This window comes from Dermacentor andersoni, chromosome 3, assembly GCF_023375885.2.
Source record: "Dermacentor andersoni chromosome 3, qqDerAnde1_hic_scaffold, whole genome shotgun sequence".
Classification (NCBI taxonomy): Eukaryota; Metazoa; Arthropoda; class Arachnida; order Ixodida; family Ixodidae; genus Dermacentor; species Dermacentor andersoni.
The window spans coordinates 94,807,267-94,833,915 of NC_092816.1; the positions used below are offsets into that span (position 1 = coordinate 94,807,267).

The 26,649-nt window shown below is 45.1% G+C and overlaps 2 protein-coding genes across 2 annotated transcripts in view; one reads left to right on the forward strand and one right to left on the reverse strand.

The window, feature by feature from the left end:
• Positions 1 to 26,649, reverse strand: part of LOC126542079 (myb-binding protein 1A-like) — a 63,420-nt gene that overhangs the window by 28,003 nt on the left and 8,768 nt on the right. Inside the window, exons 7-12 of the mRNA XM_050189083.3 lie at positions 26,012 to 26,117; positions 25,262 to 25,353; positions 9,759 to 9,851; positions 7,008 to 7,087; positions 6,876 to 6,939; positions 268 to 338 (exon numbers count right to left, since the gene is read on the reverse strand). Coding sequence (XP_050045040.1) covers positions 268 to 338; positions 6,876 to 6,939; positions 7,008 to 7,087; positions 9,759 to 9,851; positions 25,262 to 25,353; positions 26,012 to 26,117 — 506 coding nt within the window. The remainder of the gene's footprint in view (positions 1 to 267; positions 339 to 6,875; positions 6,940 to 7,007; positions 7,088 to 9,758; positions 9,852 to 25,261; positions 25,354 to 26,011; positions 26,118 to 26,649) is intronic.
• Positions 2,290 to 4,778, forward strand: Ssrp (structure specific recognition protein). Its single transcript, XM_050189095.3, has one exon. It carries the CDS (start codon positions 2,421 to 2,423, stop codon positions 4,650 to 4,652), a length of 2,232 nt encoding a protein of 743 aa, XP_050045052.1. The 5' UTR covers positions 2,290 to 2,420; the 3' UTR covers positions 4,653 to 4,778.

Genomic DNA, 26,649 nt, shown 5'->3' on the forward strand with positions numbered 1-26,649 from the left:
ATGAGGGCAAGGTGCACATGGAATTAAGGAAAACTATTTTGTGAGCAAACCAGTAGTAGAATGAAAGGTTTGGCACATCGCACTTATGTCATTACTCTAGTTGTCTTACAGGTCCAGAGTAGTTTTATGATGAGAAGAGGTGGGAGGAACAGTGTAAAAAAGTTTGACATGGTGATGATGAAACACACTGAAGGGGATGAAACTGAATGCAACAAGCATAATGAAGTGATAGCTGCACTCAATGCAGAAACTTAAATCTACGCTTACCCTTCCCTGTCCTCTAGTCGTGCAATATCTTTCAGGAATTCCGCATACCACTGGACACACTCTGGCTTTGCCTGTGAAATGAAAGTGATGTCATCCGTGTGACCTATGACATTTAAAAATTTTGAACACATAACTTGCCAAACTTTAGGTAAATTTTTTTCTCTCTCTCTTACACACACACACACACACACACACACACACACACACACACACAACGAAATTTCCACCCATAACACATGTTAGTATTGATCTTTTTTACCTGCAAAACTGGATGCATAAAGCAATGTAAAAAAAAAAATCTGAAGATGGAAGAGAGCCATAGTTCATGAAACGGGAGTGCAGCTGCAGTAGTAGAGAGGCTAGAAAGGGCTTTCTAGTGTCCTGAGCGGCCGACGCTCCCAGTGCGCAAAGCGAAATGTGTTCGGATCCACCCACCAGATAATGTTGCAGCCCTCTGGTGCACTAGCAAATTGCTGCGCAGCCCAGCACGGTAACGAGGCAGACTGGGCAGTCGGCGTGCTAGTTGTGTGCTTCTGCTGTGACTGTGCGCTTTGACCTTGTGCTGCTGCGTTGTATGATTGAGGAGTTTCGAACATCAACTTTGGTCTGTATCGAATGTGAGTTACCATGCCTGATCGTAAGGGTAGGACGTGCTTTGGGCAGTTGTGCAAGGTTGGGTACAGGTGGTCAGAGAAAAAGGTGTCATTGTTCTGAGCCCCTGCCAATCCTGTTCGCTTGCAAACATGGGCCAGAAACATCAAACGAGATGACAAGGTACTCAACAATACATGCGTAGTGTGTTCTTCTCATTTTGATGAATGCTACATACAGAGAACATTTAAGCATGTGATCAATGGAGAGGTTACCAAGCCTGAATGCGAACGGCCAGTGCTTACTGATGATGCTGTGCCGACTATATTTCCTGATGCACGTAAATATCTGACAAAGCCTGTTCCGAAAAAAAGAAAGCAGAATGATCTCGCCAGCCACCATCCACCACCATCAAAGTGCAAGGCTTTACGTGAAAGCACACCTGACTGCGAACTCGCTGAAGGCAATGACGTACAACCAGCATTGGAGACGTCCCTGCAGCGGTTCAGCAATGTTTCACCACCTTCAGCTTTTTGTACCAGAATTGTGCTATCAAATGAGCCTGGAGCACTTTGCTTCAGATGGCACGTTCACACGGAAACAGGAGATGGGCTTGTTATTAAGCATGTCACATTCACAGTGTGCTATGAACTGACGTAGGAACTGCCAGAAATTTTATTGTGCCGCATATACTGCCGCACCATCAAGGTTGATGAATTTTTCGTGGCCACTGAAGGTGACGCCCTAACAGCATTAAAGAAAGCTGACGCACCGTTGCTGTGCCCTGGGTGTGATATTCAGTCCTTTAAGTCTGACCAGTGCAGTAAGTTTGGTGCAGTGTACCATTTGCAAGCATGCTCTGGCACTAAAGCTGAAGGAAAACAGTGTTTGCGTTGTAAGTACACTAGAAAACGTAGCAAATCAGATGTGCCGCTAGAAGCAGAAGCCCAAACCAAAATTCAGGCAGCGAGCTGCCAGGAAATCGTTTTCTTTAGCAGGAACAAGCTACATGCCGAGAGCATGACCTGTTTTCCAAGCTTTCTAAGCTTCTAATCACGCGTTTTTGCCGTGTGATTCAAATGCCGCATTCTGAAAAATAAAATAAAAAGACAGACACAGTTTGGGCTTGCTGATATTGTTAACACAAGAGGCCATTTTCAATTTGAAGGCTAACTCTGTGCATTATATGTACGTTTACAGAAGAAAAAAAAAGAACGAGAAATACTCAGTAATAAAGGTTGCGAGTTCGCGCCAACTAGAGAAAGAGAGAGAGAGAGAGAGAGAAACTTTATTTCCCAAGCTAGTGAACAGCAACCACGGAAATTTAAAACACGCGCCAAGCCGCCCTGGCGGCAAACGAGCGCAAAGCCAGAAAAGCCAAAGCAGCCCTTTTCGGCTAAATTTATCGGAAACCTTCTTCGACGTCACAAACACTGTGCAGCGCGCTTCGTAGGCTTACGAGCGAAAAGGGCGCCTCATACCGCGCAAACAACGGCGCCACAAAGCCGGTCGCCGACGCACGTGTTTGTCAAACAGCCTCGATAATCTCGCAGAGCGGCAGCATGGACTTTCTCGAGTTTCCCGACGTATTCAAGGAGGACCGCGGCGCAATGACGTCGGGCCGACTGAAGATGACCAACCAGGGAGTCGTCTTCAAGAACAGCAAGACGGGAAAAGTGGAGCAAGTGCAGGGCTCCGAAATGGAAAGCATCAGCTGGCAGCGCCTGGGCGCCGGCTACGGGCTCCGCATCATGATGAAGACGGGCGGCATGTACCGTTTCGGCGGCTTCCAAGACGACGAGCAGGAGCGCCTCGCCAAGTTCTTCCAGCATCACTTCGAGCTCCCGCTCGCGTCGCGCGAGCTGTGCCTCAAGGGTTGGAACTGGGGCACGGCGCGCTTCGAAGGCAGCGTCCTCTCGTTCGACGTGGACAAGAGCTCGGCCTACGAGATCCCGCTGGGCAACGTTTCGCACTGCACCACGGCCAAGAACGAGGTGACGCTCGAGTTCCACCAGAACGACGATGCGGCTGTGTCGCTGATGGAGCTGCGCTTTCACATCCCGACCGACCCAAACTCGGACATGGACGCGATACAGGCCTTCCGAAACAACGTGCTCTCCAAGGCTAGCATCATCCAGGCGACGGGAGACGCCATGGTCACCTTCAAGGAGCTACAATGCCTCACACCTCGCGGTCGCTACGACATCAAGATCTTCCCGTCCTTCATCCAGCTCCACGGCAAAACATTCGACTACAAGATCCCGCTCACGACGGTGCTGCGCCTGTTCCTGCTGCCGCACAAGGACAACCGCCAGGTGTTCTTCGTGCTCAGTCTGGATCCGCCAATCAAGCAGGGCCAGACACGTTATCACTTTCTCATACTTCTGTTCAACAAGGAAGAAGAGACGAGCATCGAGCTGGCGCTGTCGGATGCCGACATCCAGGAGAAGTTTGAAGACAAGCTGCAGAAGAACATGTCGGGCCCTACGTTCGAGGTCATCAGCCGCGTCATGAAGGCTGTGGTGCAGCGGAAGATCACTGTGCCGGGCAACTTCAAGGGCCACGGGGGCACCAACTGCATCACCTGTTCGTACAGGGCGGGCAACGGACTGCTCTACCCACTCGAACGGGGATTCATATACATTCACAAGCCGCCCGTACACATTCGTTTCGACGAGATTGCCTGCGTCAACTTCGCACGTAGCGGTGGGAGCACGCGTTCATTCGACTTCGAGGTGGAGGCCAAGAGTGGTCTCGTCCACACATTCAGTAGCATCGAGAAGGAAGAGTACGGGAGGCTCTTCGACTATGTGAGTGACAAGAAGCTCCGCATTAAGAACCGTGGGTCGCTAGGAACTACCAAGGAAAAGCCAAACTACCAGGATGACGAGCTTATTGACTCTGATGCAGAGGATGCCCCTGACGCTTACTTGGCCCGAGTCAAAGACGAAGGCCGCCAGAGGGACGAAGTGGATTCTGATGAATCCTCAGACGAATCGTTCAACCCCGGCGAGTCTGGCAGTGAAGTGGCTGAGGAGTTTGATAGCAATGTAGAGTCTAGCTCGGACAGTGAGGCTGGCAGTGGAGGAGGAAAGGGCAGTGGTAGTGGAAGCGGCAGTGAAACACGTGACAAACCGAAGAAGGAAAAGAAGTCGAAGAGTGCCAAAACCGTCAGGGAGCCTGGCATGAAACCGAGAAAACCACGTCGCCCAAAGAAGGAACGTGATGCCAACAAGCCCAAGCGGCCACCGAGTGCCTACTTCCTGTGGCTTGCCGAAAACCGTGACAAGATCAAGAAGGACAACCCAGGTTTCAGCATCACTGATGTGACCAAGCGTGCTGGCGAGCTCTGGAAAGAGGTGACAGACAAGTCAAAGTGGGAGGAACAGGCTGCCGAAGCTGCAGCTAAGTACAAGGAAGACATGGCTGCCTATCAGGCTAGTCTGAAGGACCGACCCCAGGAGAGTGACGACGAGAAAGAAGACAAAAAGCCTGTCAAAAAGAGCAAACCGGCAAGCACACCTAAACCCAAGCCCACGTCATCGTCACCCCTAAAGGGAAATTTCAAGAGCAAGGAGTACATCAGTAGCTCGGGCAGCAGTGATGATGAGAAAAGCAAGAAGGTCAAGAAAGAGCCTAAAGAATCACCTGCAGGATCGCCTGCGGGATCACCTGCAGAATCGCCCAAAAGTTCACCTGTTCGTGCTAAGTCTGAGGACGAGGAAGAGGCATCGGCAAGCACTCCTGCTTCTTCAGGGGATGAGAACATGTCAGGAAGTGGTGATGATGACTGATTGTGCTCATGTTTTCTCCTTTAACATTCTTCCATTTTTGAAGTCTCATGTTTTTGCTAACAGCTTTTGTTGCACACTATTATGTATGTACAATTGTATATAAACCTTATTGAACACGTCTCAAAATCTATTGAGTAAGCGTGTCTTTTCAGAGTGCATATGTACTATTTTGCATACCTTAAGGGCTCACTTTTTTGCTAGTAGATTAAACATGTGAAGCCAAAAAAGACATACTTGCGTGAAATTAACTGCATCATTTAAGGAAATTGTAGAATTAATTAGGTAAAGGGAGCTGAAAGTGGAAGAATGACAACTTGCTGCCTGTGGGAGCTAAATTCACAACCTTCACATGACACATCAATGTTCTGCTACTTTAGGTACAATGGTGAAAGTCCTCCCAAGAATTTTCTCGGGTACTTATTGTACATGTACTAGACTTAGCCCTATACATTCATATAGCCACACATAAGAGGTGTCAATTACCCTTTTGTGTGTCGGTTTATGATGACCGTAAACCTGATGACTGGCTTCACAGTTAGTGGAATACAAAGCACTTTTGATGACAGAAACAAGCAGTATGCGACAGATTTTGGGGGGCACAGAAGAGCCCCTATCAACTGAACACCTTGCTTTGCTGAGCATTGTTCCATTTATTTTCGTTACATTTTTTTGCACAGGTTCACATAAATTGGAACAGCAAGTCTGGTAATGTAAATTTTTTTTTCAACCTTATTTTGGCATTTGTTTAACAGAAAGAAAGGGCTTGTTAGGGCAGAAAATTCGTGTCCAAATTTGTGCCTAAGCTAGTATGATGATGAAGACGTCAGCCTCATCAATGTCACATATCTTGCATTCTCTGCACATCAAGTTCTGTTTCATGCATGAAAAAATTGTGAAAGGTGCCAGTTTGTTTAGTTTACTTTCAAATCCAATGTAATCCACTTTCATTACTAAACAACAAGCTTTCGCCAGGCATTGCTACAAGACCATTACAGTAGCCAGAGAAAAAATTTAAGCACAAGTGATTTCACCAGCCCCCTCCGGGTAGAAGTGATGTAGAAGTGATATGCAGGGACATTGCACAATAACGTAACCACTCGTGGCATATTCCTTGTTTGGTAGTTCATATTCATTTGAAGTAGAAAGAACTTTGGTGCACGCAATCAATAAATGACAAAAGATCAGAAACAGCACACAGCACTGCCGCAGCTTTGCGCTGTGTACTTTCTCCACTCTAAGCCGATAATCCAAACCTCTTTTGACAACTTGATGCTATAGTTGAACCTGGATATAAGGAATCCGAAGGGGACCACAGAAAAGTTAGATATATAGGTAATTTGATATATAAAATACAAATTTCATACAAGGCTTTTCAAGGGGATTTACAGCTGTTTGTTATATACAATAATTTTTTATGTGTGGGTTCGATACGTCCGGGTTTCACTGTATAGTCTTTGTGGGAAACAACTATACTCATACTTTAGGCAGCTAGCATATGGTGTGCAAAGATTTTTAAATAAATCCTTTTTTTATTATTAAAATTACATTGTGAATTTTAATGTCCTGAAGCTGTGCAGTGTGTCATGAGGAACAGCATGATGGGAGCTTCAGGTTAATTTTCACCTCCTAAAGTTTGTAGTTGTGCACCTAAATCTAAGCGCACTAGCGTTCTTGCATTTCGCCCCCATCAATATGCGGCCGCTGCGGCCAGGAATTGAACCCATGACCTTGTGCTCAGCAGAACGCCATGAACATGGAGCCACTGTTGTAGGTATCTCTTTAGTGAGAGAAGCTGTGGTGTCATTTCTGCTGTTCCCGCTTTCGTGAACTTGTGCCACATGTGAGGTCTGTTTCATTCACCTGTGCTCCCTGAGCTGATGCAGGAGGTGCTGCACCTCAATATTTGTTTGACCTGATGCAGGCTTCTCCTGAGTTGCCCTCTCTTGTGGGAGAGGTAGCGCAGTGCTGGTTGTTGCACGACCACAGAATCGGTACTGAACGACAATGAACTATCGAACAAATTGCAGGGCAAATCTAGTTAACCTCCGATCTCTCATCCACAAAGCACAACTGTAACTGTAAAATATAAAAACTGTCGCTGCAAAAGACATCGAAGTCCCCGAGTGCAGCAAGGTTTTCAGAGACCTGCCATGTCTAATCGCATATGTATGGTGCTGGGGGCCGAAGCATGCAGCATTTTACAGCCGAGAGATTCGCACTTACTGTGATCAGCAGGTCGTGGATGACTTTCATTTTTGTTATGTTGTCAAGCAGAATGGTGCCAGGCCTGCAAAACAATGAGTCATCAAAATTTCGTCAGTGCCAAAAGCGCACACCAAAGGTTGACACACTTACGGCTGCACAAAGAAGCCCAGGACGGCAACTTGAATTTGTGCATCTTCCGATTTCTTTGCAAACTCAACCAAGAACTGTGCCTGTAGCGAAACAACAGCGAGTTTGTGAGTTACATCACAATCAACCTGCAATAACCACACTTACAAGTAAAGCTGTATGAAAGCAATGTGCCTAAAAGCAAGTCTGAGATTCAAGATATCCAAGTAGATGCAGATGTTACCATGAAAAGATGGAGTGGCAGGAAAATGCCAGTCATCCTTGAGAGTACATAACAAACATTACAGCCAAAGTTAAAAGAGAAAGATGGCCAAGTGGTAATTGACAAGAGGTACAGTGGCAAGATTAAAGGTTAGGGATAAGGGAAGAGAGGAATAAATAGGGTATTCATGGTTATAAGGAGCTATGACTGCTGCCTACATACAGGATATGTCCAGGAAGTAGTAGGACTCATTTTTTCCCACCAAAACGTGGTGAAGGAGGGGGATGTTACTGCACTGGTTGGGTGGTAATGGGTCTTAGCTACAAGCGCGCCAGTCGTCTGCAAGCCTTCAAGGAGTGTATATTGGGTTTAAGAGGAAGCTTTAGCTCGGGTGCTCCTATCTAAATACATGTAAAAGGAGAATTAGTTTTTCTCGGCAACCACTGCACCAAATTTGAAGAGGTTTGTTGCATTTAAAAGAAAACTTATAATCTGGTGACTGTTGGTTTCGAATTTTTGATTTAGGTGCTCAACGTGTTAATAAAAATTGGCAAAAATCAAAAATTTTCAAAAAACGAAACGATCAAGTTTACAACTCTAACTCGGGAACAAAAAATGATAATGCAATTCTGTGAATTGCATCTAACAGTACATCTAAAGCGGACAAAATTGATATGTTATGCATGAATCTCAAAAAATTTAGTAATATGGAAATACAGTTTTTGCAAAACCTTTGTAAACAACGTAACAAATTCACGTAAGATATAAAATGAGATATCAAGTTTGTCCGCTTTCAGTGGTCTAATGGATGCCATTTACAGAACTGCGATATCTGTTTTGGATGCAGAGTTATGAATTCGTAAACTTCGTTCTTCTATTTTTTTCAAACTTCCGAATTTTTGAAAGTTCTTTTAACAAAATTCAGGACCTAAATCGAAATTCCGTTTCCAACAGTCACTAGGATTTGACTTTCTCTCTCAAATGCAGCAAATTTCATTAAAATCAGTCCACCGGATATCTCAGAAAAACGTTTTTGCGTTTTACATGTATTTGAATAGGCCGCGTCGGAGTTCGGCCGAGTTAAAGCTTCCTCTTAAGGTGAACCCCTTTCAAAGTGCCTTGTTATCTGCACATTGAATCGTTTGTCAGAGCAGCGTTACGCGGTGAAGCTTTGCATCAAACTGTGCAAAACTGTGAGTGAGATCCATGACATGGTCAAGACTGGTTATGGGAGTGATGCCATGGGTCTATAAAGTGTTTTTGAGTGGCACAAATTGTTTCTGGAGGGAAGAGAGCAAGTTGAAGATGAGCAAGGGTCAGGACGCCCTTCAATGGCAAAAAGTGACAAAATGAAATTGCAAAATCTTTTGAACTCCGACCGTAGATTGAGTGTGCGGATGATATCAGAATGATTAAATTTGCTAGAAGCTGTGGTGCACGAAATTATGACCGAAAACTTCGGATCGAGAAAAGTTTGTGCAAAATTGGTACTGAAGGTGCTACCGATGAACAAAAACAAAGACGCCTTGTGATTTGTCAGGAACTTCTTGATTGTGTTTGTGATGATCCAAATTTTCTCGACAATGTTATCACCGGAGATGAGTCGTGGCTTTTTGAGTACAACCCCACGCCAAATCGCCAAAGCTCTGAGTGGCACACCCCCATCTCACCTCTCCAGAAAAAAGCCCGCATGAGCAGGTCAAAAATGAAACTGATGTTGATCATCTTTTTTGACTGCGAAGGAGTGGTTCATAGAGAGTCTGTACTGCGTGGTCAGACTGTGAATGCTGCATTCTATGTCGAAGTACTTGAAAGACTCAGAAAACTAGTTGCCCACGTCCGCAATCGCTGGATCATGGAGGCTCCATCACGATAATGCACCGAGCAACACCGCCTTTGCTGTCATGGACTTCCTGACCAAACATGGCATCACACAGCTTCCCCAGCCACCCAAAAGCTCAGATGTCACTCCTTCAGATTTCCTCCTCTCTTCCCGACTGAAAAGGGTCACGAAAGAACCGCACCATAGCTAGATCCAGGCCATTCAAGAGGCCGTAACGGGGGAGCTGAAGAGCATTCTGGTTTCTACGTTCCAGGGAGCCTTCAGTGATTAGCAGAGTCGCAGGAAACGCTGTGTTGATGCAGAAAGGGCACATTCTGAGGACTAGTCAACGTGTCAAAATTGTGAATAAGTTAAAAAAAAATCAGTCCTACTACTTTCTGGACAAACCCTGCATGTAGGTACATAGATGACATCATTTTCAGTTCATGAATACTGTGGCACATTTTCTTAATTCTGTGTAGTGCAATGTGAGGTGAACATGCTCGTGAGAAGCTGAGTGCTTCTGTATAAACGTTTTCATTCATATAAATAAACTGTAATGCCTCCCGAGCAATAGTTTGGATTGATTTGCCCATACTGACATCCCATGATGACAATATTCCGCCTTCCTTCAGTGCATATTTTTACTTTTTTCTAATATTGCAAACACGCACTCAACAAAACAACAGTCCATCTGATTTGGCACATTCAGGAAAGAAGAGAAACTTACCAGATTGCAACTTATGGAATGCAAAACGTGCCAGTTATTGGACAGGGCATGAATTGCCTGTTTCCTCAGCTCTGGTGACAGGACTATCTCCACCTGACAAGCAGAAAAAGAAAAGAGGCAGAACATTAGCTGCTTAATAATAAGACCTCACAATGAAAGCACCTGAAGCATTTACACACATACACAAAAAATTTCTTGTTGTTCGGCAAGACGAACATTTGAAAACATTCCATGGTGCTGTACACCATATTTTCTCAACAATTATTTTCACAATTCTCACATAACGTAACCCGCTGTTGTAAGACACTGTTGTATGCACTCAAGTTAGTAACTTTCTTCCTTGTTGGTCAAGTCGTCACAGGATTGGCAACACCTTGCCAAGTAAACACCCGCCCCACCTAGGTGCCAAGCCAGAAGTTGCTTGTATGTATACTCATTTTTTTTCTTCTATTGGATACCTGGCAGTGCCAAGTTGAGCTAACTACTCCAAACCGCCATGGAAAACACTTAAACCACTAGGCTTCCAACTTCCATCTGCTGCTTTGGTCATGGAAGCTGTCATTATGTATGCTACACTCATATGCCATTTAGATATGTCGAGATGCACTCACGGAGCACTATAATTTCACAGCACACAGGAACAAAAGAATGCTAGCTTTCCTAGCAACCAAGGTGCACGTGATGACACGCTACAGGAGCACACCTTTGTTAGGGCTATTTTACCTCTTAAAGAAATCTTTCTTCCTGTTATTTTTCTTTAATAATACCAAATAGTACTTCCTTTTCTTTCAAGACCTGAAATACTTCAAAGGCATGTTCAAAACACAAAAGGCATCTGAAAACCTTGTATGGCAAAAAATAATGGTTTATACAACAAGGCTAAGTGTTCTGACCAACTAAGATTAAAACCAGCAAAAGAAAATTATACACAAGAAACAAGAAGTACACAGGACTGGAGTTAGTCCACCATTCGTCTTGTGTACTCCTTGTATCTTGTGCATGCATTTCTTTTGCTGGCTTTTGTCTAGTCTGGATTATAGTGTTCCTCCACTGATGCTGTGCAAACTACTGCAAACAACCAGCCATATGATAGCATGATAACCTTCACTTGGCTGCATCGCACACAGCTAGAGTACAGCAGCAGGCGCAGAGCAGGCACACTCTGTGCCTGGCTTGGCTAGACACAGACATCAAATCAAATGAATGCAATCATCAAATGAATGCGATTAGCATTATTTGCCATAATTGAACCATTTTGAGTCTATCTATCTGACCCAGTGGCCCAAGCTGTCTACCAGCTTGGGCCACTAGATGGGTCCTTGTGGTTGTGATGCCATTGTGGTCGTGCCATCATCATCATTCCAGATTCGTGGTACGACTCTCGTCATGCTATTATTATGTCATGCGTTATGTGCTTGAGGTCAGGATGTCCCCGTCCAGTTCTGTCATACCAGTTCTGTCATACCGTCGTCGTCACAACATCTTCGTCAAGCATTCGTTGTCAAACTGCCATCGTGGTCGTTACATCATTGCAACTACAGCTTCTTTATCCAACTCTCATCATGCCGTCCTCATGTCATTATCGTCATATACTCAACGTCAATCCATTGTCCTCAAGCGGTTGGCATGCGATCATCTTCATGGTCATACAGCCATCGCCAGCATACGTTATCATACAGTCATCTTGATGGCATCGCGTTCATTCCATTGTCCTTATCTAACTTCATGCCATCACGATTGTTCCATTGATGTCATTCTAACTTCGTCATCTGACTCTCATCTCGCCGTCGACATGCCATCATCACAGTCGGAGTCATAATGCCTTTATCGTTCCATCGACACCAATCGTTCATCATTCTATCATATCCATGCTGCTCTCATTCAATCATGATTGTGCTGCCGTTGTGATGCCATTGTCATTGTTGCTTCGTTATCAGACAGTCACTATCGTGCATCCTTTGTCAAGCCATCGTCATGCCATCGTGGTCGTACCATTGTCATTCCAGCTTCGTCATCCGACTGTCGTCCGTCATTTCATCGTCATCACGCCATTATCGCCATACAGGCTTCATGATACAGTCGTCATCATTCCATTGTCCTCATACAGTGGTCATGCAATCATCGCCCCTCTGTTACCATCATACAGTGGTCATCATGCATTCGTTGTCATACCATCCTCGTGATACTGTCATGATCGTTCCATCGTCATCATTCTAACTTCGACATACAGCTCTCATCATACCCCAGTTGTCAGCCATCGTCGCCACACACTCTACGTCATCCTATTGCTGTCACGCCATCATTGTCAGACAGCCTTCACCAATGCATGAATGTCATTCCTTCTTCGTCATTTTATTGTAACCATGCTATCGCCATAGTTGTGATCATGCCACCATTTTCAAGCCATTGTCATCATTTAAGAATCATCATCTCATTGTCATAATACCAACTTAACCTCTCCACTGACGCCATTTCTTCTTCACTATTTGATAGTCATCACTGTGACGGTGTCATGCAGTCATCGTCATGCCACCACACTCATGGGCGACCTTGGCAAGCGAATGCCACAGCAAAATGGGACAATACCAGAGTATGTTGTATGTAGCCGAAGCAATGGAAGTATCAGAATGACCACTACAGATGTTAAAGAAATGTGAATTCAGGAATATGGTACGCCACTACATTGCTCGTATGCTAATAACATTACTGTAGACAGTTATCATGAGATGAGTTCTGCTGTAAGTTCTCCCTCCTGATATCTTTCTTGCCATATTTGTGAATCACCATGGTCTTTTTATTCACTATTAACACCTGCATTGACAAGGAATGATAAACCTACAAGGAAAGAAATAAACAAGCAAGGGCAACACCCAAATCTCATTTGCGCTAACAAGACTATAGGCAGGGCTGGTTAGTAGCATTGAGGAATACTGACAAACTAGATCATTAAGTGTAAAACAGATGTACCACGAAACATTTTGTTAAGTAATGCCAGGTGCAAATGACTATCAAAAGGGCAAGCAGAGAACAGACAGTAATGTCAAGTGTTGGCTTGTCTTTGTCCCGATTTGCATTCGCCCTTTAGTTAGTTCAAACGTACTGCCACGGGACAGAATTAGTGAAGCGTAGGTGTATTTGCAAGGTATATACAAGTTGCAGCAACACTGCGTACACAAGATGGCTGCCCAAACCAGCCGCATGCCCTTGTTGCTGTTGGTTGAAGTTGTTGTTGTTGCCTCAAAACATGGCTCGTACCCACAGGAGGGACTGGCCACACTAGGTTGATTGAAAAATGCATAAAATAAAATACTAAAAGGGGAGTAAAGAAAAAACATGGGGAAGGTAGGAGATAGAAATTTAGGCAGCCTACACCAGAATCTGACAGACCACCAGTCTTTATAACAAAATATTCTAATGCCCTCCCAAACATAAACAACATCCTACGAAATATACCACCCAATATTATAAAGTAACGAGCATCTAATAAAAGCATTCCCGGATGTACCAAGGGTTACCTATCGCCACAACAGAAACATTAAAGACAGGTTAGTGCATGCAAAGTCAGCCAACATCATTCCCCCGTAATAAAAACATGTTGTCGCCCCAGGTGCAAAACCTGCAGGCACCTTCAAAGTGACATGAAAATTAAAAGCACCACAAATAGTTATGCACACGAAGTGAAAATTAGCTTTACTTGTACAAGTTCGGATGTGATCTATATGCTTGAATAGTCCTTCTATAAGAAACAATACATCGGTGAAATGGGACAATCAATGAACTTCATATTGAACGGAGATCACGCGGACACATCTAAAAAGCTTCCCAAAGCAGTCATCAAGCATTTCAACCAACCAGGTCATAACTTTGATGAACTTAAACTCCATATCTTACAGTCAAATTTCCATTCTGAATGAGAAAGAAAAGACAGAGAATCATAACTTATCCATAAGTTCAAGACATTGCAAACCAATAGGCATAAACGTTTCAAACAGAGCTTTAGAATCTATTCGCTAAGCTAAATTTCAAGCTACAGGCAACAACAGTTAGTTTGGTTGTTTAGTGGTTTTTTTCCTCCCTTTCTTTCCTTTTTTTATTTATATATTTATTCCATTTCAGTATTATTTTTTTTTTCCATGAGCACCGTTTTCTGCCGCTCCTTTTATTATCTTGTTCAGAGACACGATAGCCCATGACCTCCAGCGAAGCAGATAATAGAGGGGTTCTCAATTCTACACCCTCACCGCCAACACACCTTCGGGGTTTTCCGCACGCACCCGCCTTACGCCCTCCCTCTCCCTTTTAGAAGAACCCTGCCTATATATACTATGCCGAGGAAAGCATATGTCGCCTTGAAAAAGACAAGCCTACTTGTCGAAATGTTGGCTCTCGCTTTTACCTTGTTCTCATTTTGCTCATCGTAAATGGGGGTAAAAGCACACATTCAATACGAAGCATTAGGCAACTAAATGCTAATAGAAGTTTCTTGAGGGTCTATAAAGGTCCTTGAGGGTCTATAGCTTGGTCCATAAATTTAGGATAAAATGACAAGTAATGTGTCCCACAGTCGGTACCCTAGTCGCAAAACCTTCCTGACGCTTCAATGAACGTGTGTATAGCAGTAATCATTGACCCATGGCTTCTGCCTATTTGACAGCACCAAAGGACACAACGCTTGGTGTAGTAAGCGTTAAACACAGTTTAGTAGTTGGAAATAAGAGGAAGATTATGCGGGGGGAGGAGAAGCACCGGCAAGTATGAAACATATGGTTCATAGTTTCTGGTTCGTTGCAAAAAGAGCAGAGGTTAGTCATGGGTAAACCAGATCTATGAAGGTAAAACTTTAGGCCGGACACTCTACAAAGGAAGCTTGTTAAGGTCACCTTGCATTGTCAGAAAATGCATTTGCTCATGTTCCACCGGAAATTTAGATGTCGAAAATAATCTGCGGAAAGTAGGAATGAATCGTTACAATTTAAAAATAAAAGGCGTTTAAATCTAGCTCCTGTTATAAAAGCTAAATCAGGAAGAATATTTAAGACTGGGTCATTTAGTGACGAGGATACAAGCGAGTCAGCTGATTCATTTAAAAAGATTCCACTATGGCCTGGGGCCCATAGAAAGCGGACTTCAGACAAATTGTTAAAGGCAAGCGTCGACAATATACTCAGAAGGTGTGGCCGATTATTAGAATTTAAATGTGTACAAACCAAGAGCGCATCGGTGACAACTACAGTCGAACCCACTTATAACAATATTCAAATGCCACGAAAATTCCATCGTTATAACCAATAATTGTTATAACCGGGTTGCATTAAAATATCAAAATAGGGGGATGGCAGAGCTGATGTGAGAAAACTATAATAGCAGGGAGGTGAGTGACCCTTTCCAGCACCTTCCTCCATCCAGCTGCTGATTGTGTTCACTCGTTTAACTGCTTCCTGGGAGCTCCGATTGCATGTAACAAGCCGCGGCTGTCGGTGTTAAAGAATGGCACTGCTATAACATCTGCAAAGAGGGGTCACGGGTGGCACAAGATATACGAGCACCGCCGAGGCATCGCTTTGGTGGCCCCAAAAGGGGCCTTTTAAAAATTGCGAGAAGGTTGCCGCAGTAGCCTGTCAGCTTCACAAATCCAGAAGAAACGCTGAGGCGAGATTGCCACAAGCATCTCGCCACGCACTTCTCACTGGCTTGCACGAGAAAACCCTATGTCCCCCAGCCTTGCATGCTTTACGTGAAGCTTGCCTACATCCTCCAAGGCATCCAGGTGCTCCATGTAGTGCAGAGGAAGGTTCCTCAAGAAAATGAAGCCCCGGAGGGACTGAATTATCTGCCTGGTCTCCTGCGAGAACAACACTGCGGCAGCCTACCCTCCCGCATCATCGCTGGCATCGTCGCCGTCACTATCTGATGTAAGCACGTTCACGACGATCACCTCATCGGTTAGATGCACTTAGTTTCCAAATCTATAGCCGTGCGCTTTCTTTTCATCGGCAATGTTGTGCATTGCCGATGATTAGCGGGTGGATCAGCCATCTTCCGTTTTGGCGGGGAGTCAAACAAGGCTGAGAAACTGCGTGGCCAGGAACGATTTCGACGGAACCAACAAAGACGAATGCAAGCAATTAAGCTATTTGCAGAACTGCGCTGAATGAGGAGCCAGTGAGCAATATGCAAGCAACCTGCGAGCAGCGCAGTTGACGCGGTCCATTCGTGTTTTTAAGGGTGGGGCGGCTTTGAGCTATGGGCGCAGCCCATTAATGTTCAGAGGGGTGGAAGGGCAACGGAAGAGAGGGGCGCGAAGATGGCTGGAAAACTAGCATGGGTGGCTGTTGGCGCTGCGGCCCATCTTGCAGCAGCTCGAGTTTCTCGTTTTCCTTTTTTTCTTTTCAAGGATTTCGCATTTCACTACCTTTCAGCTCGGACAACCAGCAGCCAGATTTTATCGTTATAACCGATAATGCGGCACCGAGGCAATGTAGTAAGCGGGTTATTTCACCATGGAACACATACAAATGTTGATGGTGCAGCAGCTTATTATTGTTATAACCGATATATTGTTAAAACCAGTATCATTATAAGTGGGTTCGACTGTATTACTTTAGAATTCTGTGGACCCAATTTTCTCATGGCTAGAATAATTGCCAGAATTTCTGCAAGAAATATTGAGGTATAATCAGCAAGGCAGAGAGCGAAATACCAGTTAAGCTGATTTTAAAAGATCCAACTCCGGCCTTCTCTAAATTTTATGTTGCATCCGTAGAAACAACCAAGTAAGACGGAAATTTACTAAGATGATCTTGAAGGAGACCTTCAAGTACGGTATGCGTGCTGGAAGAAGTTTTGCATGTTTTGGAAAAAATGCCATCAAAAATCAATTTCACCTTTAAGGAATTAGTTTTTGGAGAAATCAGACTTCATAGCCAAACATGAAGTTTTGCTAACAGCGTCTGAACAAAAACAACTTGTGATTGTCGATAACATCGCTAATGTGTTCTGAAAAATGAATCAGGAGAATTGATGAAGATGGATTGCAAACGGGAGAAGGGTGCATCATATAGCTTCAGAAAAGTCAGGACAGTAAGTTCCTTAAATATGGACTCAAGCGGATGAATTCCAACCTCCAGATAAAGCATGTTGTTAGCCACAAAACGTGGAAGCCCAAGACACAGATGCGGTGCTTGCCTTTCTATTAGTGTTAGAGGTCTTAGCTTGCATGCTGCACATCCTGAAAAAAGAACACAGCCGAATTCGAGAATGGGCGGACGTAAAGCTCACAAAGCACACTCTTCTCATCAAATCGTTGCCTTTGTCCATAATCACACTATGCCCCACTTCTCCATAACACCACGCCTCGGTCAGAAAGCCGCCGTCTCGGCAGTAGTGTTTATGAGGGCGAAGTTGTGGTGAAGTAGTGTTTCAGCCTAGACACCTGGACAACAGTGAGCACAGGGGTGGACGATGAAAAATATTCCACCGGGGATACTTCGTAGTTTACATTGCCGAGCTGGTGCAGGATCTTGTAAGGCCCTGTGTAGTGCGGGAGAAGTTTTTCTCGCAATCTAATGTGATGGCATAGTGTTTGTAGAAGAATTAGGGACCCACAGGAGAAATGAATGTCCTGATGGTGGCTGTCGTACCTCGTCTTGTGCGCAACCTGTGATGCAGTGAGCCGTGAGCAGGCAATCTGGTGAGCTTTGTGAGCCCGGGCGAAGGTGTTGTGGGTATACTCAGTTGGAATGTTGGTCACAGGTGGAAGGAGTGTGTCAAAGTTGGGTGACGGCCGAACAGAAAAAGAAGCAGAGAAAAACCAGCGGTGTCATGACGGGACAAATTATCTGCAAAGGTTATGTGCAGTAACATGTTGTCCCAGTAACTGTAGTCCGGAGGAATGCACATAGATAGCATCTCCGTCAATGTCCGGTTGAGGCACTCAGATGGTCCATTGGTCTGCGGGTGATATGGGGTGGATAGTTTGTGCACAGCAGAACAGGAATGAAGGTCTTCGACAACGCGGGACAAGAAGGCGCAGCCACAATCACTGAGCAGCTGTCTCGGTGTGCTGTGACATAATATCACATCATACAGAAGGAAATCCACAAGGTCTGTTGCACACCTTGTCGGCAATGCTTGCGTGATGGCGTAACGCGTTATGTAGTCAGTCACGACAGCAACCCACTTGTTGCCACCTTTAGGTGTAGGAAAAGGGCCTAGGAGATCGATGTCGATGCAAAAGAATGGTTTGGAAGGAACATCGATGGGGTGTAGGCGTCCAGCGGGTAATACAGCAGGTCTTTGCAACACTGACAGAGTGCACGGACAGCATCGTAGCGGCGCACAAAGCAATACAGGCTGTGCCAGTAAAAGCGTCGTCATACACGGTCGTAGGTATGGGAGACACCAAAGTGGCCAGCCGTGGGTGTGTCATGTAGCTGCTGAAGAACTTCTAGCTGAAAATGTCGAGGTAAGACGAGCTAAAGTTGCAGGCCGTCAGGGCTATAATTGCGTTGGTACAGAATGCCGTGGCGGAGTACGAATGTGCTGACAGCGGGTTCAGGATGCACAGAAGCTATGTGATCAATGAGGAGATGAAAGAGTTATTACGGCATTGTTCATTGCGAATGTCACGCAAGTCTGAAATGGCTAGGATGCAGGCCTCGGAGTCGTGGGCATCATGGTCTGGAGTGCTGACCGGGTGACGGAATAAACAGTCAGTGTCCTTGTGTAAATGACCAGAACAGTAAAAGTGTATTCTTGTAGTCGCTGCACCCACCGATTCAGTTGGATCTTTCAGCGATAAGAGACAGCACAGGGCATGGTGATCACGGATAACGAAAACTGGGCGGCCAAATAGGTAAGGGCGGAACTTGGCTACTGCCCAAACCAACGCCAGGCACTTGCATTCTGTGATAAAAAACTTCTGTTCTGTGGGCGAGAGAAGGCCGCTAGCGTATGCAATTCCATGCTGTGCATTGTCCTGCTGTTGAATGATAACAGCTCCTATTCCATGGCCGCTGGGATCTGTGTGAATTTCAGTAGCAGCAGATGGGTCGTAGTGAGCCAGCGAAGTGGGAGCTGTTAGCAAGCGAACGAGGGCGGCGAAGGCATCGGCTTGCGCAGAGCCCCCTGAGAAGGAAACATCCTTTTTTAAATAGGCCAGTGAGCGGGCGGGTGGTGTCAGCAAAGTTCTGGAGCAGCCCCACTGCTCCGTAACAGTATATACAATGACTTGCCTAACAATATATTTTGCTTAGGTATAGAATGTCTATACTCTACATACATACTGTAACTATAAAGAATGACAAAGCGATGAAAAGGTGTAAATTAACCACGTCACATTCATTCTGCAGCATCATGAAACCGTAAGTCACAGCACTATAATAAAGGCCTGCTAAAACCCCACGATCATCATCATCATCAATTTTACGTCCACTGCAGGACGAAGGCCTCTTCCTGAGATCTCCAATTACCCCTGTCCTGTGCCAACTGATTCCAACTAGCACCTGCAAATTTCTTAATTTCATCACGCCATCTAGTCTTCTGCCGTCCTCGACTGCGCTTCCCTTCCCTTGGCATCCATTCAGTAACCCTAATGGTCCACCGGTTATCTAACCTACGCATTATGTGACCTGCCAAGCTCCAGCTTTTTCTCTTAAAGTCAATTAGAATATCAGCTATCCCGTTTGCTCTCTGATCCACACTGCTCTCTTCCTGTCTCTTAACGTTACGCCTAACATTCTTCATTCCATCGCTCTTTGAATGGTTCTTAACTTGTTCTTGAGCTTCTTTGTCAGTCTCCAAGTTTCTGCCCAATATGTTAGCATCAGCAGAATGCACTGATTGTACACCTTTATTTTTAGTGTCAATGGTAAGCTTCCAGTCAGGATCTGATAATGTCTGCCATATGCATTCCAACCCACTTTTATTCTTCTGTAATTTCCTTCTCATGATCAGGGTCCCCGGTGAGTGAATGACCTAGGTAAGCATATTCCTTCACAGACTCTAAAGGTTGACTGGCGATCCTGAACTCTTGTTCCCTTGCCAGGCTGTTGATCATTATCTTTGTTTTCTGCTTATTAATCTTCAACCCCACTCTTACACTCTCTCTTTTAAGGTCCTTAATCCTTTGTTGTAACTCATCCCCAGTGTTGCTGGGCAGGACAATGTCATCTGCAAATCCAATGTTGCTGAGATATTCGCTGTTGATCCTCACTCCTAAGAGTTCCCAGTTTGATAGCTTGAATACTTCTTCCAAGCACGCAGTGAATAGCATTGCAGAGATTGTGTCTCCTTGTCTGACCCCTTTTTTTATAGGTATCTTTCTATTTTCTTGTGGAGAATTAAGGTAGCTGTGCAATCTTTGTAGATATTTTCCAAGATATTTACATAAGCCTCCTGTCCTCCTTGATTATGTAATGCCTCTATGACTGCTGGTATCTCTACAGAATAAAATGCCTTTTCGTAATCTATGAAAGCCATATAGAGAGGCTGATTGTACTCTGCAGATTTCTTGATTACAGTGAGTGATTGCCGTTGCCACAGCTAGACCAAGCAATGGAGCAGCAAGATGTAGTGCGCTTGCCGAATCATGCTTAACTTCTGACAGCAGCCAAGACGCGACAAACAAGTTGTCACCATCATAAGGGCCCTTATGATGGTGACACTCTAGTGGCTCGAGGTGCACTTCAAATACTGTATGCCCTGAATCCAGTACTGTCCGGTCTTGAGAAGCACCATGGCTGCTCCTCTGCACTCGTTCCTTAAAGAAGTCAAGGAAGCGTCTATCTTCCAGTGGAATGCCAGAGGCCTTAAATCCCGCATTTTGGACTTTCATCCATTTGTTTTTAAGAACAAATTTCCAATCATCGTCATTTGTGAGTCAAACATTGAGAGTGCCATCCGCCTATCAGGATATGAAGCTTTCATGTCTGCCACCTGTAGCGACCGCAGCAAAGTCATCGTTTAAGTCAGATGCAATTTAAATTATGCTTTACACCCAGTGGCACCTGATGACGACAATCAGTAGGTATGTTTCACTATAAAATTCAAGAATGTTGCACTCACGCTCGTAGGTGCCTACATTTCACCTTCGAGTGGATTTGACAATGCAAGACTACATGCAATTTTAACTGCGACACCTCGACCACGGATTATTACCAGCGATTTCAAGGTGCATCATCCACTATGGGGAAGCTTAAAGATGGATTGTCGAGGAAGACATGTACTATCCTTCGCGTCGGACCATGAACTCTGCTGCCTAAATGATGGCAGTCCCACTTTTCTGCGGGGATTGACATACAGTAGCTGCCTGGACTTCACTTTTGATTCAAGATGCTTCAGTGCCAGTGTGAAAAGGTTTCCGGACAACAAAACATATGGTAGTGACCACATTCCAACATATATTAAAATCGACGGCATACACAAGTCACACTCTACCACAGTTCTTGAATGCATCGACTGGCCTAAAAACACATTGCTCATGGAGAATTGCCAAAAGATCCAGCACTGTCTACCTGGCAACGTCGAGGAACTAATTAACGATGCTGCTCAAGAAGCCACAAGTCTTTAGGCCTATTCTTAAATTATCTGAATTCGAAGCAGAACTGGAGTGGCTTCGAGCAATTCGCTGTCGCGTGAAACGAAGGTACAGGCGCGCCAAGTCCATCTACGACCTAAGGGAGGCGAGACTCATACAGAAGGAGATCCAGTGTCGGATCAACTCCCTGCAGTCTCTAAGATGGAAGACTTTCTGCAATTCCCTTGATTCGCATAAACCCCTGTCACATATATGGAGAATGGTGCGCGGTCTTCGAACATCACCGCAACAATGCCACCCCTTCAAACACCTGGCTCTCTGCCAAGGTCACCGAGAGATCGACGTAGTGGAGGACTTCTGTTTAAAGGTTGCTGGTCTACCGTCCTCATTCCCCACACATGATCCCCATGACATAGCAATGTTGCGGGATTCTCGTATGGACAATCCGTTTTCCATCGAGGAGTTGCAAGCATCGTTGGCAGCGTGCAGGTGTTTCTCATTGCCTGGGCCTGACGGGGTGACATATACAGCTCTTGGCAACCCCGGTCAAACAGCCCGACATGCTCTTCTAGATGTGTGCACCAATTCATGACGTGAAGGAGTGGTTCCTGCTGTATGGAAGTCAAGTCACCTTGTGCCTCTGCTCAAACCAGGTAAATCACCCCCAGACGTGGCGTCTTATCGGCCCAATGCTCTGGCCAGTTGTCTAGGAAAGGTAATGGAGAGGATGGTGCTGACACATCTAGAGTGGTATCTAGAACACTATAAGATATACCCTGACGCTATGGCAGGCTACCCGATGCGGACACTCTTCTACAGACAACGTCGTAGATCTTATCTCGTTTGTTCAGCACGAAAAAAGCCTAAGGAGACTGTCAGCGGAGATGTTCCTGGATGTTAAAGGCACTTATGACAACGTAACCCACCGAGCCATCCTGGACGCCTTGGGCAATGTCAGCCTAGGTGGCCTTGTTTTTCAATGGATATTCAGCTACTTGAAGGACAGGTCATTCTTTGTGCAAACACAGGATGATGCGTCATCACAACACAACACTTACCATGGTGTACCACAAGGCGGAGTCTTGAGCACCACTCTATTTAACCTCATGCTCATCAATCTCGTTCATACTCTTCTGCAATCCGTCCATGTGTCAATCTATGCAGACAATATATACATTTGGTCATCAGGAGCGATGCATCCCCAGGTGTGTGCCAGACTTCAAAAAGTGGCCACACTAACATCAGGTTATTTTCGAGCACGAGGTCTGGAGGTGTCCTCCGAGAAGTGCTCTATGGTCGCTTTCACACACAAAGCAATAAGACCGTACATGGTCAGAATTAATGGACAGCCTATTGTCTACGGGAAGAGGCACCACATTCTAGGAATTATAATAGATCGAGACCTCTCCTGGAGTCGTCATGTCTCCTACCTAAAAAGGAAACTAGTCATGATAATCCACATGCTCAAATTTCTCGCAGGTAAGTCATGGGGTGCGTCTGTGAGTGCGATTCTCCAACTCTATACAGAGTGTTCCTGGGTCTCCTACGCTATAGCTTGCCTGTAGTGGATTGGACTGGTAAGACCAACCTCTGTGTCTTCCAGTCTGTGCCAGCTCAAGCTCTGCGAATTTGTCTTGGCCTACCCAGTGTGCATCCACGACAGCAACACTTGCCATCGCGCATGACCACCCCATCAATATGTACATTCAAGTCGACGCTTTAAGGATGCACATCGGGCACTTTGCCTGTCTTCCATCGCATCATCTCGCCTCCCTCCCTGCCGCTCGACTTAATTCAGCGTTTAGGAGGATTATTGCTGCCAACCATGGAAGTTTACCGCCAAGCTTCACGTCTGCAACACGACCATCTCTATTGCTGTGGCGCCTGCATCCACTCCAGGACCTTCTTGTCATTCCCAGCATTAAAAAGAAAACGGAGATGTCATCTTTTGCCCTAAAACAAACTCTGCTTTCATTCCTACATGACAAGCACAAAGAATGCATCCACGTTTACATGGACGGCTCTGTCTCCTCTAAAAGTTCAGCTGTAGCAGTGGTAATTCCCACAAAATCTGTCACCATCAAATTCAAGACGTCTCACATTACATCATCGATGGCTGCACAACTCGCAGCTATCTGTGCCGCTCTGGAGTTTATTGGTCACAAATCATCACATTCATGGTGCATCTTTTGTGACTCAAAGGCAGCTCTCCAGTGTCTGCTGTCCCCTTTCAACCATGGACCTAATGTGCAATTAGTCACAGACATCCGACTACTCCACCATCATGCAATTGACAAGGGGCACAAAATCATCTACCAGTGGATACCCGGTCACTGCGGAATTTCGGGAAATCACAGTGTGGATGACGCTGCCCGATCGGCCCAAGATGGTGCCCATATTATACCGATACCACTGTCAAGAGCAGGCGCAGCCACAAGTCTTCACTCCCTCACACGCAAGCTTATGCGGACTCTGTGGAACATCAGTGAATTCACGAACACACGTCTACACAGATTGGATCCACGTCTGCGACTTCGTCTTCCACCTGGGTTACCAGGAGCGGAAGGAACACTTTTGTGGCACCTGTGTCTCGGCATGGCATTCACGAACTCCTATTCCTTCCGCACTGGAATGGCCAAGAACCCTACTTGCGACACCTGCAGCTGCGAGGAGACGATCGAGCACCTCCTCTGTGGCTGTCCCCGTTACAATGTGCCAAGAAAAGTGCTTGTCACCACACTCGAAAAGCTGGACAATCACTCATTCACAGAAGAAAAAGTTCTAGGACACTGGTCCAGATGGGTTTCGGCACTCAAGGCTTTAAGGGCTTTGCTGAAGTTTTTAAGGACTTGTGAATTGTGCAACCATCTTTGAATGTTGCAGCGTGTAGCATCGAGTTACTGTGTGAATTTTTTTGTTTTTTTCTTCTTCTTTCTCCTTTTATTCCCTTTACCCCTTTCCCCAGCACAAGGTAGCCAGCTGGTACTTACACTGGCTAACTGCCTGTCCTTCCTCCCCTTTTGTCTCTCTATCTCTCTGTTTCTTCTTCACCAATTTTACTCTTTCTCTCTTCAAATTGAGGTGAATCCTGGACCTCACTAACCTATGATCACTGCACTTTACCCTACCTAAACTTCTACATCCTGCACTACACTGGGATCGGCACAAAGTATGAAATCAATTTTATTTCTTGTTTCCCCATTAGGACTTTTGCAGGTCCACTTTGCTACGCTTCCTGACGAAGGTGTTCATTATTCGCAGCTTATTCCTTTCTACAAATTCTACCATCTCTCCTCTAGTGTTCTTAGAATCGACGCCATATTTGCCAATTGCTTGTTTTTTTCACACTTATGCATTGAAGTCGCCCATTACTAGAGTATACTGAATTTTTACTTTTCTCATTGCTAATTCAACATGTTCATAAAACTGATCTATTTCATCATCATCATGACTGGAGGTTGGAGCGTGGGCTTGTACTACCTTTAATCTATACCTCTTAATAGGTTTTATTACGACCACTGCTACCCTCTTATTAACGCTGTAGAATTTGTCAATGTTGCCCACTATGTCCTTATGGATGAGGAATTGTACTCCATACTGCTTCTCATCTGGAGATCCTCTATAGCAGAGGACGTGGCCATTAGTCAGCACTGTATAAGCCTCACCAGTTCTTCTAAACTCACTAAGGCCAATGATATCCCAAACAATGCCTGACAGTTCCTGAAGAAGTCCTGCTAAGCTAGCTTCACTCGAGAGTGTTCGGGTGTTAAAGGTTACCAGCGTCAGTTTCCACTGGCAGCCTATCTGGGTCCAGAGATTCTTAGCACCCTCTGCTGCGTTACAGGTCTGACCACCGTCTTGCTCAGGTGCTCCACAGCTGCTGGGGACTGAGGGCCATTGGTTGATAGAATGAGTCATTTGGGAGGAAGAGGAAGACCCATAATACTTTGCCACAAATGACTCGAACCTTATCTATGGTAGTAAGCTGGGGCAGGCACCACTTGACAAGCTGTACAGCCAGGAAGATGTGCTCCTCCCGACGTGAAGTAAGGAGGGCCCCTAAAAAAAACAAAGGGACGTGACTGAAACTCTAGAAAGCAACCATAGGCGCCAAGAAAGGCCACTGACAGTTTCAATGTTTGCAATCTTTACAGCGTCACGTGGCACATAAATTTGTTTACACTCATCACAATTACCCTCTGCACATTAGGCAGCATCTTTTACACATTAAGGAGACAGGCATTAGCACTCTAGAAGAAAGCTTTTGCCAAGCTTCCAGAAGGGTGCACAGTGCTTGACCAGGCCATTGATTATGCTGTACATCCAGGTGCCACTGCTTAATTCATTGCATGCACATACTTTTACTCCTTTTTTTTATACTGAGCTCCTTAGTACACTCAACAAGGATTAACAACCAGGCATGCAATGAACCCCCCATTACAAAACCTGGAATTTTCATTAGGCATACTATGCATGTAGTAGGCATAATAGCTGCTACCACCACCTTTCTAGAGCTTGTTATATACATGAATTTCCATGACACAAATAAACATTAACTACCAAGAAGCAGAACCGAGCTCTGAAGGCAAGGTTGTTTGTCCCAGTACAATTTTAAGCTCAGCATTCTACCATTACATTGTTACAGTAACCCAGCACCATGTGCGGCAGCTTGTCAATGTTGCAAGACTAGAAAGCAGCAAAAAAAGTTGTGTCTCACCATCCACGAGGGTTTTCCAGAACTTTTTGAAGCCTTTTGTGGTTATGACAGCTTGCAGGATCAATGGGCAGACAGGATGAACTCTAGGATGGACAACCGTCGATTTCTGCATTCCGCAAAAGCGAATATGCGCAGTTTGCAATTAGGTTAGGACATGGCGAATACAATTTTTTGTGGGCAAGTCTACGCCTACTAGGCCTGGGTTATACACTGCACCCCAATAGGCGCAGGCTGAAAGGCAGACAAGTTGGTTACGCAAATCATTAGACATGTTCTCTCTGTCGAGCAGGGAGAACATAGGAGTAGGTGACAGAGCAAATGCTGGAGTACAACTTTACTAGCCATTGTTTTGCCCTGTCAACTTATTCTCCTGCATCTTGCCCTGTACTGCTGCTAAATATGTCTCATTATCGCAGCACTAAATTTTTATTGACAATGATGGCACTGAATGCTTTTTAAATTAAAGATACCTTAACACATACAGTGGAGAAACAAATGTTAGGAATAGATGGGAAGGAAATTTCATTTTACAGGGGCTAGTGCATCAAGTTCTTTTTCACTGGCTGTGAAATGAAGATAATATGCTCACCAGGATTTTTGACGACCAAGTACAATATAAGAAGCCAGAAGTTCACGGA

What these genes read in the sequence shown, in the direction of transcription:
- Ssrp (XM_050189095.3), top strand. Translation starts at nt 2,421, where the DNA reads ATGGACTTTCTCGAGTTTCCCGACGTATTCAAGGAGGACCGCGGCGCA.